The sequence below is a fragment of the Denticeps clupeoides genome, chromosome 19 (genome assembly GCF_900700375.1).
Source record: "Denticeps clupeoides chromosome 19, fDenClu1.1, whole genome shotgun sequence".
Taxonomy (NCBI): Eukaryota; Metazoa; Chordata; class Actinopteri; order Clupeiformes; family Denticipitidae; genus Denticeps; species Denticeps clupeoides.
In genome coordinates this window covers 9,768,130-9,792,041 of record NC_041725.1, presented here as the reverse complement: position 1 = coordinate 9,792,041, position 23,912 = coordinate 9,768,130, and the positions used below count along the sequence as shown (strand labels likewise).

General features: G+C 45.7%; 1 protein-coding gene across 2 annotated transcripts in view; it reads right to left on the bottom strand.

Annotated features, from left to right (window-relative positions):
• Positions 1-6,009: 6,009 nt before the first annotated feature.
• The window catches only part of cdon (cell adhesion associated, oncogene regulated), a 29,996-nt gene continuing 12,093 nt past the window's right edge, over positions 6,010-23,912 (bottom strand). For both annotated transcript variants that reach the window (XM_028961561.1, XM_028961560.1), the window contains 19 exons: positions 23,774-23,910; positions 23,413-23,691; positions 22,179-22,325; positions 21,938-22,081; positions 21,496-21,780; positions 21,008-21,277; positions 19,474-19,812; positions 15,554-15,837; positions 14,962-15,136; positions 14,275-14,388; positions 13,285-13,494; positions 12,989-13,170; positions 11,658-11,763; positions 10,357-10,479; positions 9,744-9,935; positions 9,129-9,403; positions 8,959-9,038; positions 6,981-7,276; positions 6,010-6,261 (listed from right to left, as the gene is read on the bottom strand). In XM_028961561.1, the coding sequence (XP_028817394.1) occupies positions 6,122-6,261; positions 6,981-7,276; positions 8,959-9,038; positions 9,129-9,403; positions 9,744-9,935; positions 10,357-10,479; positions 11,658-11,763; positions 12,989-13,170; positions 13,285-13,494; positions 14,275-14,388; positions 14,962-15,136; positions 15,554-15,837; positions 19,474-19,812; positions 21,008-21,277; positions 21,496-21,780; positions 21,938-22,081; positions 22,179-22,325; positions 23,413-23,691; positions 23,774-23,843 (3,711 nt within the window). In that variant the 5' untranslated portion in view covers positions 23,844-23,910 and the 3' untranslated portion in view covers positions 6,010-6,121. The remainder of the gene's footprint in view (positions 6,262-6,980; positions 7,277-8,958; positions 9,039-9,128; positions 9,404-9,743; positions 9,936-10,356; positions 10,480-11,657; positions 11,764-12,988; positions 13,171-13,284; positions 13,495-14,274; positions 14,389-14,961; positions 15,137-15,553; positions 15,838-19,473; positions 19,813-21,007; positions 21,278-21,495; positions 21,781-21,937; positions 22,082-22,178; positions 22,326-23,412; positions 23,692-23,773; positions 23,911-23,912) is intronic.

Below are 23,912 nucleotides of genomic sequence, written 5' to 3'. Positions count from 1 at the left end.
CTGTGTATCTGTTCAAGGTTTGGAAGTCCTTGACCCTGAAGAGGTTGAGTACGTACAGAAGCAGGCCAAGGCAGTGCCTGGGGGCTCTGTAGTCCTGGATTGTGGAGCTGTAATGCCCACCATCTTCATCTGGTCCTACTCCAAACCAGGCATTGAGAGCAACCAGGCTTTGGCCTATAACTACGGCCATGGGCTGAAGGTTCAACCACTGGCTAAAAACCTGGGTGACATGGACCTCCTCTCCAACAGCTCTACCATGGTCATCAACAACCTGCTAGGCAATGCAGAAGGGCTGTACACCTGCCAGGCACTGTATGACGGAGAGGACAAGGCGACAATTAAATTCTACTACAACCACCTAGACTTTGACGATAAAGGTGATCGTGGAAAAGATCTGTCCAACTCAACGCTGACCTGACTGTGCACTGCAAACTGGCCCAAGATCAGATGTAGGATGGAGAGCATAGTCAGTGGTTAAAGAATCGGTTCCCTGTGCAGCCTCTCAGTAGAGACAAACGGAAAAATGTTTTAACAATTTGTCATAGTTTTCACTCAATCGTCAGCATAAAATCTTACTCGTGTTGTAAACCTTTTTTTTCTGAAAATGATCACAACATAGTGATGGATAAAATGCTGCAATGGATACAATTTTGCTAATAACAATGCAAGATCATTTATGTTAATAATATAGCTGTTACATATATTTGTTCTACCATCAAAAAGACATTCATCACGCTACTTGCTCCTTCCTAAGACTATTGGCTGAATTTGGTGTGTAAGCGGTGAATTAGAACAGCTGTGGGTGCTTCTGGCAGATTATCTGATATCCCTGTGTTGCTGTTCCTCCTGGAGCAACATTGGTGCGTTGGGGGTTAAAGGGTAGTGTTACACCGGTATATCAGATTCTGTTCTTTTTTTCTGATAAGTACACTGTAGTTCTTGTTTTATTAGTCACCATCTCAGCGAAGACTGGTTTTGGGCTGAATTTTGGCATTTACAGTGTTAGCGTTTGAACTATTATAAGTGACATTAACATACATGTAGATGTTCTTGCAAGCTTTAATGTACTGTGCTTTCTGAAAATGTTGCCCTGCACTGGTTATTTTTGTGGAAGGGAATGCAGTTTTGCTTTGACCATTATTATCTTATGCTTAAATGAGAGGCTCCATCTCTGTTGTGGCGCAGCCACTGCATTTCTGAGAAGTCCCAGAATTGTAAACAACAAATTGCTTGTGGTTGAATGTTCTCATGGCTCAATCAAACCGAGAGTTTTTTTTCTTTCTGGCTTAGCATAAATGACTGAAAATGTAAACTAAAAAAAAGTAATTAAAAGCTTCTCTTCTAACTCAGGCATTATCACACTATTCACCAAGGCTGAACTACCCACTATAGGGAGACAGCAAAAAATTTGACGTAGTGGTTCTGAAAATTAGAAAGTGAGATGCAATAGTTTCAGAATGCTTCTCTTGTTCACACGTGAACTCGAATAAAATGAAAAGCCGGCCCCTTACTCACCCTATGAAAATTTCATGAAGGTCGGATGAGGTAACAGATTGTCTTTCAGCGGCTCTTACCGACTTGTCATCAGTGGCCTAATTACGAGGCATAATGCTGATTATGCTGAAGGATCTGTAGTAGCTGTGGATGAACAGAAAGCTCTGGCTTGGCCAGCCAGACATTCTTGTGCATATTTGTGTGTTTAATGTAGAGCAGTGGTTCTCAAACATTCCATAATGCATTTAACCTCCAAATGTTGCAGTTATGACCAGCATTATAAAATGTATTGAACCAGTGTACACAGCAGTCAATTTTATTTCTAATATGAATATTTTTCATTGCTATTGAAGGTATCACCTGTCATCAATAATGCAGTCAAATACAGGGTGATTAGAATAACAACCACAGTGTAATAAGACACACATCAGCTATGAATATTAACAGTTTTCAATAATAACACATTTTCAAAGCTGCCCACTCCACAGAGACTGCTCTTCTGGCCATTACAGAAAAAAAAATATGCTACTAGATCAGACAGATTGTCATCAGTGCTAATCTTTCTGGACCTTTCAACAGCATTTGACACAGTCAGCCACAAGACTTTCCTGAACATCATCGGGAGCTTGTGAATTAGCGGCTCAGCATGGCAGTGGATAGCTTCCTATCTAGAGGATAGACCTTACCAGGTGGAAGGGAACAACATCTGCACGTCACAAGCTCTATACTGGGGTCCCTCAGGGCTCAGTACTTGGCCTTCTCTTGTTCCCCTTTTACACCAAATCTCTTGATGAGGTTGTATCTTTGCATGGGTTATCCTATCACTGCTATGCAGATGATACCCAACTCTTTTCCACCATCAGATGTAAAGGTGTCCACCAAAATCTCTGCTTCCCTGTCTGACATCTCATCTTGGATGGCAGCACATCATTTGAAACTCAACCCCACCAAAACTGAACTGCTGTTCATCCCTGCAGATTCCATCCCCACAACAGGACCTTAAAATCATCTCACATTTCCAATCTTCCTTGTCCATGTTGATTCCTTCTCTGCAACATTAGGAGGATTTGTCCATTTTTATCAACTCAAGCCACTCAGAAAATTGTTCAATCTCTAGTCATCTCCAAACTGGGCTACTGTAACTCACTCTTGGCTGATCTTTCTCGTAATGCTACTCAACCTCTCCACCTGATCCAGAACACTTCAGAATGATTTGTTTTCAACCTTCCCAAATTCTTCCACACCACTCCCCTGCTGCATTCCCTCCACTGGCTTCCTATATCTGCCCACATCAGGTTCAAAATACTGATGTTTGCCTACAAAGCCAAGGACCCTCCAGCACCCTCCTACCTCAGATCTCTAATCACTCCTTGCTCTGCACCTCGAGCTCTCCGATCCTTCTGCACTGCTCAACTGATACCGCCAAATCTCAAGGTTCTAGGAAAGCATTCATTCAGACTCTTCTCTGTCTTGGCTCCTAGGTGGTGGAATGAACTTCCTCTATATGTCCGAACAGCTGAGTAATTAAGTTTAAACTAAAAAACTTCCTGTTTAGAAAATAGTTTTACTAAACATTACATTACAGCTTACGGTTGGGTTCTGAGTTGTTATGCGACCCGTATCTACAGATCGAGTCTCAGTGAACCAAACGAGGGATTCATTGATGGATATTTAAAGTACTTATGTAAGTCGCACTGGATAAGCGTGTCTTCCAATTGCTGTAAATGTACATAGTTCTACAAGCCTCCAGTACCACTAGACGGAGCCAGGTAGCGTCTTCAGAACTAAGGAGGGACCATATGGGCCCAGTAAGACTTGATTGTGTTTCCAGTTCTTCCTTGTACCACTTTTGGTAAGTACTGCACACTGGAAAGACCCCGCCATTTGGAAACCTAGTAATCTATCCAATCTAGCCAATGTTCCTTACACCAGCCATCAGCTCACTTACTGCATAATACTTCTGAACCACTGACAGGTGGCATCTGATTACTGACCATATTTGAAATAATTAATGCCCCTTAAGCATTAAAGGCTATAGAAAAATGGCACCCTATTATTCTGAATTGCTTTTAGATGTTTCACTTTGGTTTATGTGTCTCAGTGATTTAACACAAAGCAGCAAAAAATACTACTTGAGCCGTCCAGGGTCCTCCCACAATGATGCAAGCCGTAAGCTGGCTGCCGAGATGAATGAACGGTCCAGGCAAACAGAGCAGGGAGTTTTATTCCAGCTCTGATTATGGACTTAAAACTTGCTTAAAATAATAAAGCACTTTTTCTTGGCCTTACAGAAACCGCTGCAGTAAACCACAGTGTGGCTTTTCTAAGCCCTCTGGGTTAAACTGTCTTGGACTAAATAAGTCTAGTTAGTAGATGGAAAAATGTCTCCTTAGCTTAATTCACAAGAATCGCATTTCCCCACAGGGCGTGGCCACAAGGGCAGGGGAAGGGCAGTAGGCTGGGCAAAGAGGGGATGGCGCTAACAGGTCCACTCACCAAGCAAGAGGAGGAATTTTTGGGTTGGGGAAAGTTGGACAAAGGGTGCATTTGTTCCCAAGGGACTCTTAATGAGGGGCTTGTGTGTGGACAGAGAGAGCAGGGTTGGACAGAGCAACAGTGAAGATAGACAGATGACAGGAATGGAGAATCAGGCCTTTTACAGCTTATCTCCATCCTCATCACTCACAAAGCTCTGTCAGCATCTCCACCCTTTCTCTCACAGTTGTTTCTTTTCATTATTTTGTCCCCCTGTCTTTGTTTCCTCCCTATTGTGTTCTCCAGAGGGAAAGGGGCTGGAGCAATCGGGCACACGTCTACCTTCATTTCCACCTAAACAAACATTTTCCCACCTCCTTTGCTTAATCCCGGAGAGCGAGATGAGTGAAAGAGGGAGCACAAGTGGAAGTTCATCACATAGGACACAATGTAGCACTTTGCATTAAATGAACTCAACCATTCCTGACCAGGCAAAGATCTTAACCACATCACTTTTCATTTCATTTACTGTACCGTTTATTCCATATTTAAAAAATAAAATAAATGTGACTGTGGATTGCATTATTCAAGGCACGTTCTTTATCATAAACCAGCGATGTTTTCAGTTCCCATAAGGCCTTGAATGTCACCTTGTGTGCCCTGTACCCTCATTTCATCCATTAGATGTATAAGGTCAGTTTTGGCATATTAACTAACCGGCGTTAGTCTCATATCTGGAGTAATACTCAGTGAAAAAAATGTGCTCATCAGTCAGCTGAGAAATTGATGGTCCAGTAAACTCCCCCGTTGTCTCTGTACCTCGTTCCCCATGACAAATGTAATGAACATGAATGGGAGTGATCGGGGCAGCAGGAATGCGGGGCGCGCCGGAGTGGGAGTGGCTGCCGGGCAGACTGGCACCATGCATCACGCTGCGCCGCTGCTGTTGGCACTGAAGCGCGGCCAGCCCTGTCAACCACCCGACAACACTGAGCCAGCAAGACTCCATGGCTCACACTCTCCACGGGGGACAGGGAATGTGAGCGGGAGGGACGCTGTATGTAACGACTGTACACGAGACGCTGGCCTTAGCGAGACTAGAAGTGGAGTAGAAGTTCTCTGGTCATATAAATGTAGGAAAAGCGACATAAACCTGACCTCAAGTCATGCAGCAGCTACTGCTACCGACACCTGAAGCCAGACGCGAGCAACTCTTGAATTCAGACGCCATGAACAGTGACGCAAGAGTAGCCAAAAACAGAATGGCTAGAGAAGAAAAAGGGAAGAAACTAAAGTATGCTCAGGGCTCTGGGTTCACAGAGCAGACACCGTGATCAAACGGTTCAGGAGACGCAGGCAGCAGAGCAGGGAGGCTGATGGGCAAGGGGGGTGGGTTGTGTTTGAGAGGTGTGGGGGTAAAGACGGGACAAGGAGGGCTTCACTCGGTTCACGGGGCAGCCGCTGGCCGGCGAGACGCGTGGTGCACCACATCAAAGGCCCTCCCAAAATAACAGAGGTGCCGTTCGGCCCTGTCACCGAGCATTTGGGAGATGTCACGGGGGTGAAAAAAGAAGAGGGCTATTTAGCTTCTTCCAATATCTTCTCTTTTGTATTGTTTGTACAAAACTTTACACGTACATTGGCTAAATTCCACCCAGTGTGGAACAGAAAAAAAAAAAAAAAAGTATCTCAACAAAAAGCATAAATAATATAAAAGACAAACTTTTCTTCTTAAAACAGATACATTCATATGAAATAATATTTTACTACTACAAAAAATAAATAAGTCACCTAAGCTTTTGTTCTTTTTTTATTTTCTCTTTTAGAGTCCTCCCATCTCTGGGTTATGTATCGGTTTGGGGGTGCCCCTCCCAGATACGTCACGTCAGTCATTTTATTTTCCAATCATTCTTTCGCGGTTCAGAAAGAGGTCGGCTTTCAGTGTCCTTTGTGTCACACACAGTCTCTGATTGGGCTCGGCTGGCCTCGTCCTCCTCACGTCCGCTGCTCCTCTTCCCTCGTTCTCTTTTCCTCTTCTTCGTAGCTGCTTCTCCTCTTTGTACCAGTGTGTATGTGTGTGTGTGAGTGTGTGTTTGGAGGTTTGTCTGCTGTGTGTGTTTGTGGGGGGGGGGGTCTCTGTATGAGAGTGTGTTCAGACCTCCTGCACACTGGGCTGGATTAGGTCTCCATTCATGTTCCTGCTGCTGGTAAAGAATCCCAACTTCTCCTTACAGTCCAAATCAGGCAAAGCCAGAGAGTCCCAGCACAGCACGGATCTTCCAGAGTCCACTTCTAACAGAGAGACACACAGAGTACACACTATTATTAATATTATTATTATTATTATTATTAAGTAGTATTAGTATTGCAATTACATTATAGTATGTTAAGGGGTTACTAGTTAACGGAAATAGATACACACAATTGTGTTTATTATAATTATTATTAATAGTTATTATAAAAACCATTTATGTTTGATTGTTGATACTTGTTACTATGGTTAGTATGTCTAAACTTGTTGTTGCAAAAAAAACTGAACTGACCTACACTGAACGGGGGGGGGCAGACCACCAGCACACACGCAACACTTCAGAAGTAAATTCATTTAGAGATAACTGACACACACACAGAAGACACTTGAGAAATAAATACCACACACGGAGAGGAGACGCTAGAGATAAATCGCACGGCCTCCTCGGGTTTTATCTCGGCCCAGCGCTCTGAACGTCTACAACTCTCTCTGCCAGTGAGCAGGAGGTGTCCATGTGTCTCCCGCACGTCACCCCTCATCTGTTTATATTAGCAGCTGGGGGACACGTAGGCTGATCTGTGGCCAGTTATAAATCTTAATGCAGATGTGCGGGAGAGAGAGGGTGTCCTGGGGAAAGGGTGACCAGAGGAGCATCCCACAACACAGCGGCATTTGTGTGTGTGTGAGACAGAGACAGTGTGTGACAGAACACAGAAGCCCTGAGTGTGTTTAGATCAGCGTTGAGTTCGCAGCTTGTCACCTCTTTCCTCTCCACAGATCGTCTCTGACTCCATGTAGTAGACAGAGGAATTCTGGGAAGGGGGCAGGCCTTTGTTCTTCTCCTCCTCCGCCTCTTGGCCCCCCTGCTGCTGTTGCTGGGGTGCTTCCGGGCGGGCGATGCCACGGAGCTGCGGGCTGCTGTCGCCGTTGCCGTGGCAGTGCTGCGGGACGTGACCCAGAGGAACCATCTCCAGGCCATCGGGCTGGCAGGCTGCCATTCGGTGCATTAGCGGTAGAGTGCCGCCCGGGAAAGTGCCATTGGTTTTGGTGTAACACCTGCTCTCACACACGCACACACACATATAGAGACACAGAGTGGATTAGTGTCCTTGCAAGACAGATGAAGCAGAGAACCGTTCCACTTTACTCGTTCCTCCTATCCTATAGAACACAGCACCCCTCTCCTAATGACCCTTCTGCAGGCGCTATCTGAACGATGGGTCTGCCGCCAAACTGTGCACTCCAGAGAGCGCACCACTCACAGCCGTCCTCGCATGTCCAACAAATGGAAGACAGGAAGCCCGGGTCGTCGTCTCAACATTACACAGAGTCGCCGCGCTTCGCCGCGTGTTTACAGGTAAAAAGCCCAGGGAGACGAGGGGAAGTAACGCTACTTGGATCCCCACCCTGACGGCGGCAGCGATACATCGCAGCTGGAGGCGCGGAGCCTGGCGAGGCTCAACCGACTGTGTCCCGCTGTGCCTCCGCGGGGCCGATAACGGAGCGCAGCAGCTGCTGCTCTGGCCGCTGCCCTCCCTCTCGGATTTCACGCAGAAGAACTGGTCGCTCTGTTAAAAATATTCAACAAAATCACCACCAGATCTGCCTATTCTAGATGCTTCAAAGTGGGGCTCGATTAGTCGAGGTGATGGGCGTAGGTAGTAGCCTAGTGGGTAACTCACTCGCCTAAGAACCAGAAGACCCAGGTTCAAATGTCACTTACTACCATTGTGTCCCTGAGCAAGAGACTTAACCCTGAGTGTCTCCAGGGGGGGACTGTCCCTGTAACTACTGACTGTCTCTGATAAATGCCTGAATGTAAATGACGCAAGGGGCGCACACATCCCAAACACACATGCATGCACAGATACACACACACACACACACACACAGAGTTCTGGCCCTTTTCCTCTCTGATATGCTGTGAATACCCCCCCCCCTCGCTCTGTACACAAACAGAGGTCTCATTAGAGCCACTGGATCTGTGCGCTCACTGTAAACTGTTAGTGCATCAGACACTAGAGTACATAAACAAGTCCGGCCGGGAACGTCGTGCACTTGCATGTGTGAGAAAGTTTTTTGTTTTTTTTGGGATGTGTGTGTGCCCTACTGACCCAGAATAAACCACCCTTGTACAGGGAAGTGATATGGCCACCAGCTGGGGGAATAAAGCCAGCTTCCTGACCCGGCGTGTTTTGTAGGATGTGAACTGGATCCCCTGGTGAAGGGGTGTCGAACTCGCCGCCCACGGGCCACATCTCGTGAGATCACGTTCTATAGATCTATTATTATGGCCCAGCGATATGAAACACTGATAACTCCGAAACTACAGCTACCAGAATGAAGTGCTTCAGTCGCCTTGCTGCACGCAATCTTTACACTGCAGCTGTATCTGGAACAGAGACGTTACCACGTCAACGGAGAAAATGGCTTGTGAAGCAGCTCGAAATTCTTTTTTCGTGCTTCAAAGTCACCAAAGCACCATGCGAACTCTGTACAGATTGTCAGCAAAGTGGGCACTGCATTATGGGAGCCGTAGTTTGTGTGTTATCAGCGGCCCGTGGCCCCTGAGTTTGACACGTGCCCTAGTGCGTATGAGTGAGTTAAGTTTAATGAAAATCATGCATAAATGAGAGGACAGAGACATTTGTTGGGGGGATTTTCATTTCCTGCTTCCTTCGGGCCCACTTGATGATCAATAAAGGTAAATGAGGAACTGTCCAAAGCTGTTTTGGTACCTGTTGTTGTTGCAGAGGTTCTGGCAGCTCATGCAGTCAGAGGAGTCGGTCTGCGGCAGAGCTGTGTACACACCCCCACCCTGCCAACAGAAACCAGAACACACTCAGATCACACGCTGCCAATCATCGCCTGACCAGCACGGTGGTACTGGGTTTAAAATGAGACTCACGTTATGCAGGTGGTGCGGGTGCTCATGTGGCAGGCTGGCGTCGTGTGTGTGGGCGTGTCCAGGCTGGTACAGCGCGGCGGTGCCATTGAGCAGCGGCAGGCCGTTAGGCAGTTTGTGGTGGAGGTGGTGGCAGCCCTGGGGCAGCATGGGAGCGGTGTGGCCGTAGCCAGCGTGGACGCCACCATTGATACGGCTGGTGCCTGGTAGGGTGGTGTACTCCAGAACGTGGCCGTTCATCTCTGCCGGCTGGTACAGGTAACCAGGGGGGTCATACTCTGCAAAAAACACAACTATTTTTTAAGGAAAAAATATGAAATCTGAAAATAAAAAAAACAAATATGCTGCCAATTATTTTCAATAAAGTTTCCACTCCAGTGGAAGTTTCTCCAAATTATACTAACAGCTATTTTCCACAGAATGAGCCACATGGGTTCTGGGAGGTCTGGGGAAAACATTTGCTTTTGAAGGATAAAACATTTGACTATTTTTCCATTGATAAAAATGCTCCCTAATCTAATTCAGTATAACATATACTTTTCTATCTTGGTGATACCTCTAAAAAGCAAAACCTATAATTTAATAATAATGATCGGTGAGTGAGTGATCGGAACTCACTGTGAATGCTGCTCTGTTGCCGGTTCTTCCACAAGCACATCGCAATGAAGGCCAGCAGTATGAACACCATGACCCCCAGGACGCAGCCCACAATCAGGTACAGAAGGCCACCAGCCGGGGCAGGGGGCTCCTGGGGATACACGCCCGGAGGGGTGATGGGATGCTGGCTGGGGATCCCTGGACTCTGACGTGCTGGAACCCATAACAAGAACGCCGTTGTCTTATAACTATATAACAACTCGTGTAATAACTGTTTAACAACTGGGCAATAATTACACTCTTCAGCAGCCAAATCACCGGTTCACAGTGTAAAAATACATATGCTTCTATGTGGAAGGAACAAAAAGCTGATGTGTTGTCAAGCCCGTACAGATTTTATGGTTAAATTGGGCTTTATGGTGGCAATGACTATGCAGGCACCTGTTTTTAAATCGCTGGAACATTAAGACAACTTCTCGCCACACCACCGGCAGTGAATTAAAGCTACAATGCCTGCCATTGTGCGGCTTCCAGCGGGAATGACAGCAGTGATGGAATGTAATTACAGCTCTGTGTTTTACGGCCGCTCGCTATGTGAGTAAGAACCAGATTCCGTAGGCGGCAACTCGCTCACCTTTGGTCTCGCAGATCATTACGTTACTGTAGTCGCTCTCGCCTCCGTCGTTGAAGCACTGCATCTTGATGTCGTAGGAGGTCTCAGGCTGGAGCTGCCCAATCAGGTGCCAATGTCTGTTGCCTGCGAGGCAAAAGGGAAGTGGGCGGAGTAAAGATGAGATAATTGCACAAAGCTGATGCTATCCCCCTCTACTACTTGTTCTTTTTTCTTTCTTGCTCCCTCGAGCTTAGACAGTCGCTACACTCTAGACAGGCTCCTTATTCGGCAGCTTACTGTTTGTTCTGGCTCGTTTCCAGTAGTCTCAGTGGACGGACACACACACACACACACACGCATACATAAACCATGCTCTTTAATCAGACATTTTAGAACAATCTTTTTTTTGGTACAAATAGTTTATTTCATGCCGCCAGGGGCCTAAATGGCCGCCTGCTAAAGCTCATTCTGTTAAAAGTCTGATGGACTGAGCAGCTATCAACATCTCCATCAGCTCCAGTACACACCGCAGAGCTGAGACTTCCCACTGTACTCAAACTCCCAGAAACTCACACACCCTTCCACATAGTACATACACACAGATGCACGTGCACGCACACACACACACACAGACACACACACACAGGCTTTAAATACATTAATGCAAATACAGACATAGACATAAACAGATACTGGTAAAAATAAAACAAGTCAAATATGAAATGCCCAGTATTAACACACACACAAGCAACCAAGTACACACACGCACGCACACACACACACACACACACACACACACACACACACACAGTAAAAGAGCTCATATAACATCAGATGCCCTTTGTGTCCCAGACAGCAAGCTGGATAGAGTGATCAGGAAGTGCGGAGGTTAGGGAAGAGGGGCACAGGAACGTAGGGAGGGGTGATGGGGGAGGGGTGGGATCGCCGCTTGCATTCCTCTCGGCCAGCCGGTGTAGGGTTGCAGTTCAGGGCCATTAGTGAGGCAGCCATTTATTAAAAACACATTTCCCCCGCCTCATTACCCCGCACAGCACTCACTGGCCATCAATCAGCACAATGACCCGTCCTTGCCCCGCCCCCAACTGCTTATCTGTTACCCTCCCACCCCATACACACACGCGTACGTGTACAAATACACACACACACACACACAGACAAACGTGAGCGCGAAAGTAATGGCCTTGGCATCCGGATATGCCTGCATCTGCTGAAAAATACCCTGGGCTTTATATATCGACATAAACATGCAAACACACTCTTGGTGTGCTACCTCACAAACACACGCTCTTCAGTTCTCTCACCTTCCACTACGTCTCGTTTGTAGTCACTGTCGTTGTCGCTGTCTGTGGGCCGGTAGTAGATGTAGAAGCCCTGGATGGGGGTGTTATTGTTGATGGATGGAGTGTACTGAGAGAGAGAGAGAGAGAGAGAGAGAGAGAACACAACGATAAACACCTACATTGTACAGCTACTCTCAATATTTCAGGGACTGGAAGCAGACCATGAAGCAAAACTATAGGTAGTAAAAATGACAACAGTATATCTGACCTATTTACATTTGGTTGACCGCATGTTTTTCATGCCTATGACTGTTGGCCAATTTCCATTAAGAATGTGTGGACACAGGTCTCACTTTGACTGTAATTTTGCCTTAGCTATGGCCTTCATCTTATAGTCTTGTAGATAGTAGGAAACTTCAATAGTGATAAATCAATTACTATAATTCCTATTCACAAGTGGTACACTCAAATGCAGTCGGCCAATTAATCTAACTTTGAAAAATTTGCCTTCTTAAGGAGATAAACTAAAAAATAAATTAAATCAACAAAAATATATCAGCAGTGACCATTACCTCAGCTAATAACTCAAAAATTCCATTTCAAACAGAACATGAAGGAGAACAGATCAGTTGAAAAATAAGAAAAGAGTAGGAGAAAAAAAAACTACATCCATCCCATGTTCAACATATTACCTTTCGCCTCTCATGAGAGTGCTAGAAATAGCTCTCCCTTGACCTGACCGGACCCCCTGATCTGCCCTGGAAGAGTTCGTTAATTGTGGCCAAGCCGGCCAATCAGAAGCCTGCCTGAACTTCCAGACCTAGCCAACAGAATCCTGACACTGACACAAGCAGCGCTCCACTCCACATGGAACAAGCACCAGCACACTTTCTAATTAAACACTAAAACTACAAAGGAGTTTGAATGTATGACCCATCTGAGATGTACTACATACGTTAACTGAGCTTCAAAAAAGCATTAACAAGCAGGAGATAATCAGGAGTATCACTGAACACTCATTTATTGGTGGTAATGATTTTTAGTAAGTGCTACTGTGCTATGAGGAGCGTTCATGTAGTAGAGTGTGCATTACGGAGAACGAATGAGCATTAGTGACTGTTCTTTAACGAACGGCTTAGGTTTTACTGGGCAACATGAGTGAAGTACATTTGCTAATGGAACACACCATGATGGTGTTTTTCAAAGTATTTCATTTAGCAATATGAATCTATTTTTATTTAGTAATTGATAAGTATTTAGTAATTGAAATTTACAGTGAGTGCTACGAATTATTAGCGATGGATAGTGAACGAGATGAGATTTAATGATCATGGGAGAGAATCGATACTCACAGTCCACCGCAGCATGATCTGAGTGTCGCTGACGGGGTCGGTGATGGAGATATGCGGGCCGCTCACTGGCCGTTTGGAGAAAGCAGAACTGGCTGGTGATACTTGATATGGCCTGGAGGTGGCGCTGTGGGGGCTCTCGCCGAACATGTTCATAGCTACCACACGGAACCGGTACATGGAGCCTGAGGAAAGTGATTGTGGTTTTGTGATTTGTGAGGCTAGGCTAAACCGATGATTAATTGGTTGATGCCTGATTTACATAATTTTTTGTTTACATTTTTTTTTTGTTTGCTCACCTGGCTCCAGGTTCCGGACCTCCACTGAGAGCTTGAGCGGGGAAATGTTGTCAGCAGCAACCACCCACTCTGCGCTCCGCCCCTGCTTGCGATACTCCACGCGGAATAACGTGATCGGGGTTCCCCCGTTGGCCCGTGGGATCCATGTGACATAAACAGAACTCTCTGTCGCCATGGAAATGGTTGGTCTGTCAGGAGCCTCAGGAACGGCTATGGTGACAGGCCAATCAAAAAGAGAGAAACGACACCAAAGACAAGGTTATTAATTACGGATTTTTGCAACTAAACATTTATGTGGAAAATAAGGAGAGAAAATGGAGGTGAGGAAACACACACACTTCACATACAGGGCAGGCATGCTTGAGGGGAGTGTGTACTTACTGTAAAGGCTCTTAGCCACAGATACAGAGAGCCAGGAGAAAGAGTGTGAGAACAGAGAGAGGGTTAGTTAAAAAAAAAAAAAAAGAATTTATGATTCCAGTAGAATGTGAAAACACACACGTCCAGGTTTTTTCCAAACATTCACCTGTGAATTTCTATCTACACACATATACAGGTTTTTCCATATCGCACTAGCACACGTCAATAGGACAATTCCACCTTTTTTCCCTCGCCAGGTAATAAATCTCTCACCCAAGGGTCGTTTCAGTGCATCAAGTGTGAGCTATAAATCTTTTTCAATAATATACCAGGGCTCAGGGTAACAGAATACCGCAGACACGTCCAAATACTGAGCCCAGAACTGTCCAGAACTATATTACAAAATGCTGAGCCTGGGATCTACACATGAAATTTGCGTCCAGGAAAGAGAAGTCAAACCCAGGATAAATCATATCAATTTAGAATCTTGCTCCAGCATATATGAATAACAAGAATATAAAGAACAACAACAGTAACAACACAGATTTGTACATCGTGGCCCAAATTCGGCTTTAACGGCTGGTCTGGTGACTGTTGGTGCAGGGTGCTGAGGGCATCTCAGCATCTCACCTCTGTCTGGAAGAACGACGCCAAAGTGTGTGTTATGCATTTTGTCCTCATGGGTCTTCACAGGTAGAGAGACGGAGGGGGTATTGGATGGGTTGTTTTTGGTGGGGCTCTTCTCTGTATTTCAGTAAAAGGCAAAAAAAAAAAAAAAAAACAGCAATCATTTCAACACATGCATCACAATAATGACAAGCATTAAAAGTCATTACTTTTGGTAATGTGTAATTACAGTGTTTGCTGTTGATCTGTCTATGTTCCATCAATCTGCTCTGTAGTGATGCATTCATCTGCAGCTGAATTTCCTCAATTTATAACCCAAATTAAAAATGACATCCATCATGACTGCATCACTTTGCATGATGAGTATGTTTGAAATCGCATCTGTATTTATGCATTTAATATAGATAACTCAATATAATTGAGTTATGGCTACTTGATCAGTTCATCAAGGTATCATCCCCACACACTGCTGCCCGGGTGCCTTTCATGGCTGCCCACATTATGCTCACCATGTGCTGTGCTTGCTGTGCATCACAATGACAATCACTTCACTTTCAAAATTCGTAGCCCACTGCCACTGACTGACTACCACTATGTCCCGGAGCAAGAAAAACTAAGTCCTCGTTGTTACAAGTAACCATTGCATTCATTCCAGTCTATAAATGTGTCTGTATGAGTGTGAAAACTGACCCTTGCCAGTGCGGAAGGTGAGCATGGCTGGCTGTCCCTCCCCTGCAGCGCTACGTGCCACCATCAGCACCTCATACAGGCTGGACGGCTCCAGGTCATTGAGGCGCAGGGAATTTTCACTGCCAGGCACCCGCACCGTGTGCCAGCTGCCAACCACGTTCCCCATCTCGTCCACCTACGGAAGTACAAAGCGATATTAGAGCTTAGTGGTCACAGCCATCTGACAAAAGTTCGTCTCAGTTCCAGCGGTGATTCACCATCACCGGCCCACGCCGGTCTCCCTAAGAGACGCCTCTGTCACTTTTTCCGGGGCCAGTGAGTATTGGCTGCCAGTGGAGCCTTAATGAGGCCCGCATCACTTTTACAGGCGAGGCAAGCTTATTACCAAAGAAAAAAGGAAATGACCAAGCGTGTGACCCGGCGCTCTCTCAGTTTTACTGCACTCATTACCCCGTGCTGGCTCTGCCTTTGAAGCTGGCGGGGCCGAGAGTGGTGGTTATGTGAACACAGCCACAATAAAGTCAAACTAGTTTAAGCATGAATAACGTAATGTGTTGGTTTTTATGGAGTGGGCGCGTTTTTCACCACTAACCTTGCGGTATTTGACGAAGTACGCGTTGATGGGGACATCGGCATCTCGGACAGGCTTCCACTCCAGGTCATAGATGTCTGGCTTGTGTGTCTGAGGAGAGCTGATGATGATTGGTGCCTCAGGTGTGGGATGATCACTGGCCCCCTCTTTGGGCGGGCCCAGGGTGTCGTCTAGCCCCTCCCCCTCTTCCACAGGTAAGAAGAGCTCATCTCCATCTCTCTGCATGGGATGTACAGAGGGCAGGCTTTCCATGTCCACACCCATTGTTGGGGTCAGTTGAGGTTCTGTCAACAAAAAAATATTTTTTTCAGTTTCCATCAATTAATCCAACAAATTTCAAATAAACTGGGTAAATGTACAGATATACAGACCTTCACAAAAGGTCATTAAAAGGTAAAAAAAAATCCCATAACATTGTTTGAATGTATTGTCAGTTGACAAAATTGTAGGGTTCATCTGGGGTGTATTTAGATTGTTCAGAAATTGTTTGAAATGTAAAAATAATGTCCATGAATACCTAAGACATTGAAGCAGCACAGAACACACCCTCTCCAAAACCTGAAAGACACTAGTCATGAACGGCAACAATGCCAAATCTAAATAAGTTACAGTCTTTCTCAGTTTGGATGACAATAGGCTGGATGCTGCACAAGCCTGCAGTTAATGTTGGGGCAAGAACAAAGCCATTGTTCAAAAACAACTTACGGCTCATCAAATATCACGTCATTTGCCAAAAGCACATGTGGGGAAACTGCAACCAAATGGAGAAATATAATATGGTGAGCTGGAACTGCAGCAAAACTCCATTCGATAAAGCATGGATGATACATTTAGAGAGATTTCTCAATAAAGTATATCCAGTATATTACGAGAGTGAAGAAAACAGTAAATTGTGACAGGTGTAAACTATGGCTTTAACTACGGTGCAAACGATGGGCATAATGATAAACTATTATATTGTGGAATATTGCAAATTACACTAAATATTGCAATATAGATTATATTTTGCAAATTAGGTTATACTATGACGCTTGATCTGTTCATGTTGCAGAATATGATTTGAAACAGTTTTCACAGACCTACGGCAAAAAAGAAAGACTGAAGCTAAAGAGGTCGTACGTGTCTGGTATTGTGTGAATGGGTGTTTGTTCATAACAGGTCTGGTTTTCATTTTTAATTAAAAAAATACTGAAAACGTCATAAAGTACTTTAAAGAGGACTTTGTTTTTGATCAGCACCAAGAAACTCCCTCTGCACTCCGTATTGAAAAAGTAAAAGTGAGGTGAAAAACTCTGAAATGCTTTTTATAGCCACTGTAGTTTTCATTTCCTTATTATCCCCCCACCCCAGTCCTTACCCAAACTCACGTCAACATCACCCTTTTTTTAAGCTTATTTTGGACTTGTGTCTCAGTGAAAGGTGATGCAGTAATGAATGTCCCAGGCAGCGGTGGGACAGAGAAATTCAGGTGAGGCCTGGAAAGTTTTACTCTGTGTCTGTTCAGTTTGCATGAAAAAGCAGCCCAGATAATAATGCTTTGTTTGTTTTTTCCATTAATGCTCCACCACAGCCAAAACGGTCCACCTGGGAAATTAGGCAAGCGGGGAACATTATTATGCCTGACACGGATTTGGCAGTTAATGTAAGGATTTTTTATTTATTTTTTTACTCTGGGACTTTTTCTGGAGGACAGTGCATGTGTATGTGAGTGCAATTTGTGTTTGTGTGCGGTGCATGTGGATGCATGAGCACATGTGTAAGCATGATGTGTGTAGGGATGTACACTGTGAGCACTGAAATTCCATCCTCTGCACATGGTGCATTATGGAAAGCCAGGACCATAAGTGCGCTCTTTCCCCTAGTAGAAAGAGTAGTTTGTGTAAAAATAAATAAGCTCACCAGCTCTGCTTCATTCTTGAATGTGATCAAATTTCAGTGCAGCACAAAAGGTGATAGAGGAAAGAATCACAATGAAAAGTCACATTGTTCTTACGTTTTATCAAAGCATTTTAGACTTTTGTACCCACTGGGGTAGGTTCTTAAAGTGATCTACTGGGACAGTCTATAAACCAGATGACCACAACATTGCTGGTACAAACTCCACTTATTAACAACACACCTGTCCCTTTTTCAACTCATAAGGGCTTTTGTATTATGTATTAATGAAATTCACATGATTACTGATATTGAAAGTGAAAGTGAAGTGATTGTCACACGTGATACACAGCAGCACAGCACACAGTGCACACAGTGAAATTTGTCCTCTGCATTTAACCCATCACCCTGAGTGAGCAGTGGGCATCCATGACAGGCGCCCGGGGAGCAGTGTGTGGGGATGGTGCTTTGCTCAGATCGGGATTCGAACCAGCAACCTTCTGATTACAGGGCCGCTTCCTTAACCACTAGGCCACCACTGCCCAGTAATAAATGTCATATAAGGAAGCACCACTAGATGGTGCTAAGCATCTGGTGGTGCAAGTTAGGTAATTTAATGCAGAGGATCTATAGATTTTATATTGCCCTCTTTTGGTCTTAGCTGTTATTCTAAGTAACTAATTGGGCTAACTAATTGATTAGGGGTGTGACTAGAGAGGATACATATTATTTTGTGAGTGCGTCACTGTGTGAGACGTGAGAAGTGAGCTAGTCAGTATCAAAACATTTACAATTATCCAGTCACACTGGTACTAGCAAAACATTTACCATTATCCAGTCACACTGGATTGTGTGTGCTTTCGTTTTAATATAGCTCTGCATTCCTCTAGATATCCAGGAATTGACGTAAGGCTATGCAAATTATTAGTGATTGTAATTAAAGTCTGAAAACCCGATTACTGTGATCAACTAGATTTACTCGATCATACGTGGCGGAATTTTGCGCAAGAACTGCCCACCAGAGTATAGCTCTTTCGCTGCGACTGTACATTCACAAATACGAGTCACGTCGATGCTTGGCCATGGGCGTGTCTGCCGCACAGGGAGCACAGCTGCAGCAACCAATCCTTCTTTCTCCTTCAAAAGTGCAGAAAGAACGAAAGCAGAGCCAAGGGCAGCAAAAGAAGTAATGTTGTACCTGAATTGTCATTGTTGACAAAAAAAAGCGATGCATTATTTCTATTTTGTGGCCAAATAACTGCCTTGAAAAAACGTGATGTGGGCATGCCATCTCGTATGTAAGTCATGCTGATTTGCGAGAAAGTCTTCTGACTTACGAGAATCGTCACAATCGTGCGAGATCTCGTCACACCCCTTCTTTTCATGCATCAGCGCCTCCAATTCAGCAAAGCAATGTAATATCCATCATTCAAGTGTGTATGTTACAGGTCAGGGGTATAATTGACTTGTAGAGTGTAAACAGATGAAGATGAAGCTTTGAAAGCCAGGCCAGGTCAGGAGGAGAACAGCACACGGGTTCTGATTGGGCCAGAGGTTTCTTCGGTGTGTGGCACTGGTTTACTTTACAAAACAAACAGGCCAGGAGCTGGTAACACTCGAGCTGGTACTGGGAGCCTGGCCAGCAGCCTTGCATTCCACACGACCGCCATTAAAATACCGAAGCAGACCAGAGCTCAGCACACATACTTGGTCTCTCCGCCTCTATCTGCTCTGTCTGTTCACTTGCTCCCGGTCTGTTTTTGCTGTTTCTTCCTCTCCTGTCATGTTTCTCGGCTGAAGCCTTTTCTATGCAATCCTCCTGTTATTCACTCATCATCGCAATCCATCTCCTGCCTCCTAAACTCTTCTCACCTTTGACTCCTACCCTTCCACAGGACAGATACAAAAGACAGTTGTTCATAATATGGTGGTTCACCACCGGCTACTCTCCTCAGCATTTAAAACAACCATGAATATATTGCTTGTTGATTTGAACTCTTTCTTGGTAGCAACTGTACTTCGTAACTGTAAGACTCAGAACTTACCGACAACCAACACTGCTTCAGCCTGAACAGAGCCCAGTTCATTGGTGGCCTCGCAGGTGTACTGGCCAGCATGGGCTGTGGTGATGGACTGGATGTAGAGTGTGCTGCTGCCAGGCCTGGACATGGTGAGGTGGAGGGGGGTGCCACCTGGAGCCCTGGCTTCAGCCTGGGGGGGCTGGAGCAACAAGGCGGGGTGTGTAGCGATGGGACCTGCTGCGTTGTACCAGCGGATAATGGGGAGGGGCTGACCAGTAGCATTGCAAGACAGGGTCACGGCATCGCCGTCCCGAAAGGTGCCACCAAGGGGAGCAGACAGGATCACTGGTGAAGAGTTCTGATCTAAAAACAAACCAACAAAAAAGTGTATTGTATTGGACTGTATTACTGCAGTTGTATGACAGCATTACAGTAATAGTACTTTTGCATTGAAGTGAAAGAGAAGTGATTGTCATTGTGATTCACAGCAAGCACAGCACAGGGTGCACGCAATGAAATGTGTCCTCTGCTTTTATCCATCACCCTTAGTGAGCAGTGGGCAGCCGTGTGACGGGACAGTGTTTTGCTCAGTGGCACCTCAGTGGCACCTCGGCGGTTCGGGATTCAAACCCACAACCTTCTGATTCCTTACCCGCTAGGCCACCACTGCCCCCTAATTGTTACATGATCACACCAAAAGTTCTTATCAGATTTGAAACAATACCATTGCTAAGAAACCTCTCAGCCAATCACAACTTAAGATCCAAACTTATAGTGATATTAATTTATTTCTCAGTGTGTGACATTTAGCTGTATTTTCACAATGCCTCAAGAAAGTTATCATATCACTAAAATGTTTCCATATGAGAAATAACATATTTCAAGAGAATGATTATTAAAAAAAAAAGTCTTGCCAAATGTGCACTTGGGATGTACAGACTCCCCATACAGATACATTATCTGCTTCTCCAGAGGTCTGCTGACCTCCCAGACAATTTCTCTCCCCTGCATATCCAAAATGCATCTGACTCTGAAAGTAAACACACACTGAGCCTCTCTGACCTGCATTTCATCACAGAAAAATCAATCTCTCCTGCTCCATCAGCCAGGAAAGAAAGCACACAGCGAGCAGCCCACACAATCTTTTATTTGAAGCCAGGCCTGCATATCTATTCCTTTATTAATCACGTCGAGTACGGAGGGGATGGGGGTGTCGGGCAGGAGTGGCGGTGGGGGCGATACGCGCTCATAAATAAAAAAGTGGTTGTGTGTGATGTTGACAGCTGGGTGGTCTGGTCCTCATCACGGCCCTCTGCAGCGACTCCTTTACATTCCACTGTCCGGGGGCTTATCCCTGCGTACAAAGCCCACTCTCACGGTGCCGGTCGAGCCAGCCGGCCAAACCTGCCTCCCTGCACTGAACACCCCCAGATTGCCATAAAAACCCTTCACAGCACCCTTCAAACTTGCTTGCTGCGTAGGTGTTATATCCCGGCACCAACGCATAATTTATGACGCTTTAAGGAGCATTTTTTTTAAAGAGAGAAAAATATCATACCTGATAGGACGGTGAGCTTGGCCGTGGACTGCACTGAGCCAATCCTGTTGTCGAGCAGACACTGGTACATGCCCTGCTCCTGTGCTGTTACCATGGAGATCCGCAGTGATGAGCCGGAGATCTGGAGGCGTGGCGAAGGTGTGACTGGGTGAGAGTTGTATAGCCAGGTTACACTGGGGGTGGGGTTTCCCCTCGCAAGACAGGTGAAACGCACAGAGTGGCCAGATGACACCGCCTTGTCAGATAAACCATCAACCAGTGAGGGGGGTTCTGTTAGGTGAGAAAAAAATGATTTAAATAAAAAAATTTCTGTTGTTTTGCACCCGCCACATCAAGTCACTGTTACACAGTCAAGTGATTAGCTATATCACAGTGATGCAGTTCTTCAGCTTGGACTTTTATCCAATCCTAAAGTGTTCCAAATGATCTAATACTATCGAGCAGCATCGGTCACTCAGTCACAGTCACTCTCCATGTTGCACACCCACCGAGTACATTCACAGTGTAGTTAGCGCTGACAAGGACCACATCCCTGGTCTCAACCATGCAGCGGTAACTCCCGGCGTCAGCCGGTGCAACATCCATCAGGAAAAGGTTGCCATCAAGCATCCTGTTCCTGCCCCCCAACGACACGGCCTTGCCATTGAAGGTCCACTTGACAGCTGCTGAAGGACTGCCGGCCAGGACACACTCCAAAGTTTGTGACATGGACTGTTCCACTGACACGTTCACAGGGGAGGTGGGATAGGCTATCCGCACAGGGGAAGGGCCCTCTGAATTTAAAATGAATGTGAGAGAGACTTAACATTAACATCTTGTTCTATATATGTGTTATCCAGACCTTTCTGGATAATAATAATTCATCATTAAAAATACTGAAAAAAACAATAAATACTTTTTTTTAAGAATGAATGGAATCTGATAGCTCACCTTTCACAACAAGTTTGGTACCGAAGGGCTCAACCCTGTTCTCCCTCGTCACAGAGTTGTATGCGCCGCACTTATACATGCCCTGATGTGTGGAAGAAACTGAGATGATCTGAAGGTTCCCAGATGGCAGGAGTAAATACTCATCTGAAGGAAATAAAGTAAACCAACGTTTATTAACACCACGGAAATTCACTGGCAAGTAAAACATTTAGGCATGCAGGTGTGAGCGCTGTCCCTCTACCTGTCGACTCCTCTATCCACATCCCCTTCACGCGGTAGCGTGGCATAGCAGGTGGGTTGCTGGCGGGGAGGGAGCACTCGATCATAGCTGTGCTGCCGGCCGCTGCCACCACCGAGCGCCGGTGGGTTTCACTGAACTCCTCGATATCTGCCCATGAAGGGAACAGCAACATATCAATGTCTCAGCATGAGTTCAGGTACGTAAAGTTGGTAGAGGCCTAGTGGGTAACGCACTCGACTATGAACTAGAAGACCACAAAGTCACAGGATCAAACCCCACATACTACCATTTTCGACTGATAAATGCCTTAAATGTAAACAGGATGAGAGAATTGCCTTTTCAAAAATGAAAATTTCACTTTGTGAGATTATTTAACATTAATATGAGTTCCCCTAGCCTGTCTGTGGTGCTACAGTGGCTTGAAATGGTGATAGGTGCTTTGGCCATTCAGAAAGCGGCAGCTCAGATGGTCAGAGCAGGAATTTGTCGTGCTTTGCCTGCCCAGAGAATTTCCCAGCCCTCCCCTGAAACTATTTCTCCACTGACAGTCGTGGCTTGCAAATGTGCAAAGCATTGCAGTTGCTCGATGATTGGATGTAAAAAGCAGCACAAATAAATCTTCTTTTAGTTCCGTCACGAGAGACACCGAAGAACCAGAGGGTCAATTTTTTTTTTCTGGAAAAATGCCGGCACGACTTCCTGTCCGGGCAAAACATTGGTGAACGGTGTTGATGACGTCCTTTCCACAAGTGCCCACTCAACTTCCATAGGCTGCTCTCCTCCTCATTTGCATTTAATGCCACAGACACCAAAAAATGCGCTGCCTGGGGAAATCTCATAGTGGGACTGTAATGAAGTGGTTGGTACAGTCGGGAGTGTGATCATGTATGTTTGTGGTGTGGATTTAACATATGAGTGCATATGACCACATGAACATGTGTATAGGACAGAACAGCAGATTGTATTTAAAAAAAAAAAAAAGGATAAAAACCATAGCAGACAGGTTGTCTTGTTTAAAAGCCCTTACTTCCTGACAAGTATGTGCAGTATATTCATGAATGTGTGTTTAAGTCAATGTATTTGTCAGCTACAATACTGGATAAAATCAAAAGAAACTAAAAAAGGAAAATAAATTGAGGGGGGGTGACCTTATGGGTAAAATTAGGTCTCAGAAAGATCTAAAATAAAGATATTAAATTTGAGTGTGATGTGTTGTTAGTGACTGTGGTCGTACCTGCGATGGTGACCCGTGCATATTGGCTGAGGATGGCTCCGCTGTGGGTCTGGGCCAGGCACTGGTAGGAGCCCTGCTGGCTGGGCTGGAGAGCCGGAAGGGTGAGGGACCCGGCTGCCAGCTCTACGCCGCTCGGGACTCCCGGCTGCAGCGGCTGCCCCTCGAACAGCCAGGACACGTGCGCGGAGGCCGGCCGAGCTGTGCAGCGCAGCTGGACCGAGCCGCCCTGCTTCTGCACCACGGAGACGGGCTCGGTGCGGAAGGACAGGGAGGAAGTGTCTGGGAGACATCGAGAGGGACGTATGCAGAGTATGAAGGAGGGATCCAGTGGAACTGAGGGTGCGCGGCGTCTCACACTTACATGCCAGGCTGAAGAGCAGGGCCTGGCACAGACACAGCAGCGTGGGCAGAGCCCTCAGGCCTCCGTCCATGGTGTAGCTTCACCTCCGCCTGCAGCACTGGGGCGTCCTACGCAGCCCCTCTGTATACACACCACGCCT